Source organism: Ctenocephalides felis, unplaced genomic scaffold, assembly GCF_003426905.1.
Source record: "Ctenocephalides felis isolate EL2017-DRISC unplaced genomic scaffold, ASM342690v1 CF-g0.4_SCAFFOLD_00802, whole genome shotgun sequence".
NCBI classification, from domain to species: domain Eukaryota; kingdom Metazoa; phylum Arthropoda; class Insecta; order Siphonaptera; family Pulicidae; genus Ctenocephalides; species Ctenocephalides felis.
This window is the reverse complement of record NW_020536956.1, coordinates 17,709-21,885: the sequence shown is the minus strand read 5'-3', so window position 1 is coordinate 21,885 and position 4,177 is coordinate 17,709. Positions and strand designations below refer to the sequence as shown.

The 4,177-nt window shown below is 37.4% G+C and overlaps 1 protein-coding gene across 1 annotated transcript; it reads left to right on the top strand.

Annotated features, from left to right (window-relative positions):
- Window positions 1–3,361: 3,361 nt before the first annotated feature.
- LOC113369709 lies at window positions 3,362–3,856 on the top strand. Its single transcript, XM_026610282.1, has one exon. The coding sequence runs from the start codon at window positions 3,362–3,364 to the stop codon at window positions 3,854–3,856; it is 495 nt and encodes a 164-aa protein (XP_026466067.1).
- Window positions 3,857–4,177: the final 321 nt, after the last annotated feature.

Sequence of the window (4,177 nt, the reverse complement as noted above, 5' to 3'; positions counted from 1 at the left end):
CCATGAAATTTTCCGCTTCTGGTCGTTGCAACAAAGAAGCAAGATATAGATGGTAACAGGAGATGGTGCGTCTGTGTCGACTTTAGAAAACTGAATGAAATTACAGTCAGCCACACTTATCCTCTGCCAAATGTGGCCAAAATCTTGGATCAACTAGGAAATTCTAGTTTTTTTTCCACTCTAGATTTAGCTAGCGGATTCCATTAGGTAGAATTAGACGAGAAGGATTGGACGAAGATAGCCTTCACAGTTATAGGGAAAAAGTTTCAATACAAGCGTATGCCATTTGGTCTTAAAAATGCTCCTAGCGGGTTACAGAGGTTAACTAACCTGGTTTTGGCCGGTGTTGAAGGACTCAAAAGATTAGTATACATGGATGATATTCAACATTTATGGTAACAGCCAATAAAATGTGAGTTTCTGAGGCGTGAGTTAACGTATCTTGGGCATGTTATATCAGAAAAAGGCGACACCGCCCCATCCTGAAAAGGTACGGCTGTCCAAAACTTTCCTGCTCCTAGAAACCCCAGAGAAACAAGATTTAGTCGGTTATTATAGGAAATTTATAAAAGATTTTGCAAAAATTGCAAATCCATTGAATGTATTATTAAGAAAAAATGAGGCATGGAAATGGGGTCCTCGAGAAAAAATATCATTCAATACTCTCTAGAGTGCAATTTCTAGTGCACCCATACTAGGTACAGTATCCTGATTTCGAAAAACCATTCATCTTGAAAACCGATGCTAGCGGCGAGGCAGTTGGAGCCATGGCCTGTAATCTCCGAACAAAAGTTTGTAGCTCGGTTTTAGTTAGAGCTGCTCTCCCTAGATGCGCTCTTGCAGCGATTTGACACTCATCGGGTAAGAATTTCAACGCAATCAAACAATTTCGAGAACGTTTGTCATTTTCATGAGTGTCGTTGTCGTAGATGAGTCGTTGTATTCATTTGAGTTTATCAGTGATTAGGTGATTGGTTTGCAAGCAATATGTCAAAGTGTTATGTTCCAGGGTGCACTAATACTAAAAAAAATGCAAAATTGCATGTATTTGCAGCGAGAAATGACAAAGTACGTATTAGGAATAAAATAACCAAACATTAATTACAAATAAATATTGTTTTGGATGTTGTAGATGTTTGCTATTTGGCTGGAAAGAACAAAATAATCCTGATCTAAAGAAATTAACACCTTTGCGTTGCAATAGGTCTCGGTTCGTGTGTGACGCACATTTTGCAAGTATATGCAAAAGAAATATAACAGGCACTACACTAAAACCTAATGCATTGCCTACATTAAACATGTCAGGTAGGCGATTCAATATAATATAATTTTCGCAACAACATTTTTACACTAATGTTTTCTTATTTAGGTTTCAGTGGAGATCCATATGCAGAACAAAACTGCCTTCTAGATAGAAACACATACCGTAATATATTTACATATACTCTTGAAATGAATTATAATGAGTTTACTTAAAAATATCCTTATGTAGAACTAGGTGTTTCAATACGCAAGAGTGAGGATATGGCATAAACATTTTTGAAGGTTTCGGGTATTGCATGCATGAATGACATGGGCAGCCAAAGCAATTCACTTATCATTACATAAGCTTTAATCGATTTGTATTGTTCTAATATAAAATTTCATTGTAGCTTCCTTGGACCCTACAATAGTAGAGACACAAGGAATGTTTGAGCCATCTTGTAGCAAGAAAGTCGAAACTAAAGAAGGAAAACCGTCCCTGAAAGGTGTGTTATTTAAAATTTTTATCCTACAATTTATGTTCGTAGCAAATGATTCTTGGACAACATTATTCATTCTTACACTTTAAAAACTGCGCGCTTCGTGCGTACTGTTAGCATGTTGGTAACGTGTATATCAATCGCACTGTTCGCGTTTGACATAACCTGTCGCAACTGTACATAGAACTAATAAGATACACTCTCTTACATTATATACCTATCTATTGAATATATACTATTAACAAGCCATCCAGTGTTTTAATTTACCATAATTTGGTCTTTCTCACGGATATTCACCAGTGCAAGTATTATTTTTGAGATTTTTATACACTGTGGTGAGAAAAGTTTTTACATATCTAGTATTTTACCGGCGTGTATTGTTTGGTTACGCATGCGGCATTAGAAGTGATCTAAGCCGTTCGTAAACAACATGGAGAGCATAATAATTTTATCGACACGGCCAAGCAGTTGAAATCGTGACTTTAGAAGATCTGGGGGTTCCGGACTTTGAGGTTAGGCTTCACATCGCTGTCCAAGTGAAATTCTTGTATTGGACCACGCTGTTCAGATCGACGAGTTCGTAAAAATTGGCAAATCTCCACACTATTTGGGGAGGATATCGAGGCTAAAATCACACGTGGAGATTGGATCAAGATTATTATTGACTCGTGTAATACATACACGAGGGCGTGAGTCATTAATTAAACTTATTGTTCACTTATAATATATAAAGTGAAAGACTGTTGCTGTATTGCTGACTGGTTGTACTAACACAGGAGTCGCAGATCACTCATCAGTCACCTAGTTAGATCATATTAAGTCATTTTAGTTTCTGTTTAATCTTACCGTAAGGCATACATTATTTATAGTAAACTAAGGTATTTTGTCACGGTTTGTGATTGTAATATTTGCAATATTTTTGTAGTTAAATAATAATTGTGCATAATGATAAAGCGTCATTTGATGCAATTCACAAATTCATAGCAGAACTCCGTGAGTGGTGATAATATTAAGGCACTTTCAGTTCGAAAGCAGAAACTTGTGGAACGATGCCATAGTTGGGATGAGACATATGTACAGCTTGATAGCATTTCCCCAGGTGTGTACACTACAGAATATTTAAGGTACTCTGATTTATATTTCGATATGATGGCGAATATTGAAACTATTATTGACCGCCATCAAAAACCGGCTATAAAATCATCTAACACTTCGATAGATGTGAAATTGCCAGATATTGTGTACCTAAATTAGGAACCTGAGCATAAGCCCAGCACTTATAGTAGCACAATATATATGGCCAATATTTCTGCAGACTTTGTTATCAACGGTTTCTCTTGTTGTTATTGACTCGGATGGAACCCAACATAAGGTACGGGCTTTGCTTGATAGTGGCTCGCAAATTAATTTAATAACAACTTCTTTACTTGCTAAGTTAAAATGTCCGGTCAGCTCGTCATTTCATAAGTTAAGCATGTTACAGGAGCAGAGTGCGCTTTGTGATAAGTCTGTCAAGCTGATTATAAAGTCAAGGGTAGGAGTTTGCGCGCACTATCAATTGTGTGGCCAGAATTAAACAATTATTACCGTCTGCTTATATATAGTATGATGGCTGGAAGATGCCAGACCATGTTTCGCTAGCAGACCCCATGTTTAACGTTCCAGGTGTAGTTGACATGCTGATTGCAGTGGAACTATATTTTGAAGTTTTACAGCAGGGGTGCATTCGCTTAGGAAATCATCTTCTCATTCTTAGGAAAAGTTGCTTCGGGAGGCTGATTTCTGGTGTATACACATCAGAAATGCAGAGCCGTGCACATGTTGGCTTCATATCCAATGGAGATCTTTATAATAGTTTGACAAAGTTCTGGCAGTTAGAGGAGGTATCCTCTTATTATACAATGACTGGGTCAGACAAAGCATGTGAGGATCATTTCGTTGCAAATGTAGCTAGGCTTGAGAATGGGCAGTCTGACGTGGCTTTGCCATTTTTAGATAACCATATAGATAAGCTTGGGTCGTCATTCGCTGTTGCTAAATATAGATTTTTTGAACCTGGAAGGGGGTTTGCCAGGGATAGTACCTTGTTCACAGCCTACTCCAATTTTATTTAAGCTTACATCGACTTAGATCATGCTGAGGAGATGATGCTGACACTGGAGAAAGCTGCTAAGAATAAGTACTATTTCTTGCCGCATCATCCAGTGGTCAAAGATAATAATTTTGACAAAATTAGTGTAGTGTTTGACGCATCGGTCAAGTCAACTTCAGGCATCTCTTTAAATAATATTCTGCACACAGACCGAAGCTGCAACAGGATTTATTTTCTATTCTAGTTCGCTTTAGGTGTCATCAATTTATTTTGTGGCAGATATTATAAAAAACGTATCGGCAAATAATAGTCAGGGTGTTTGCATATTGCTTTCGGTGGTTCA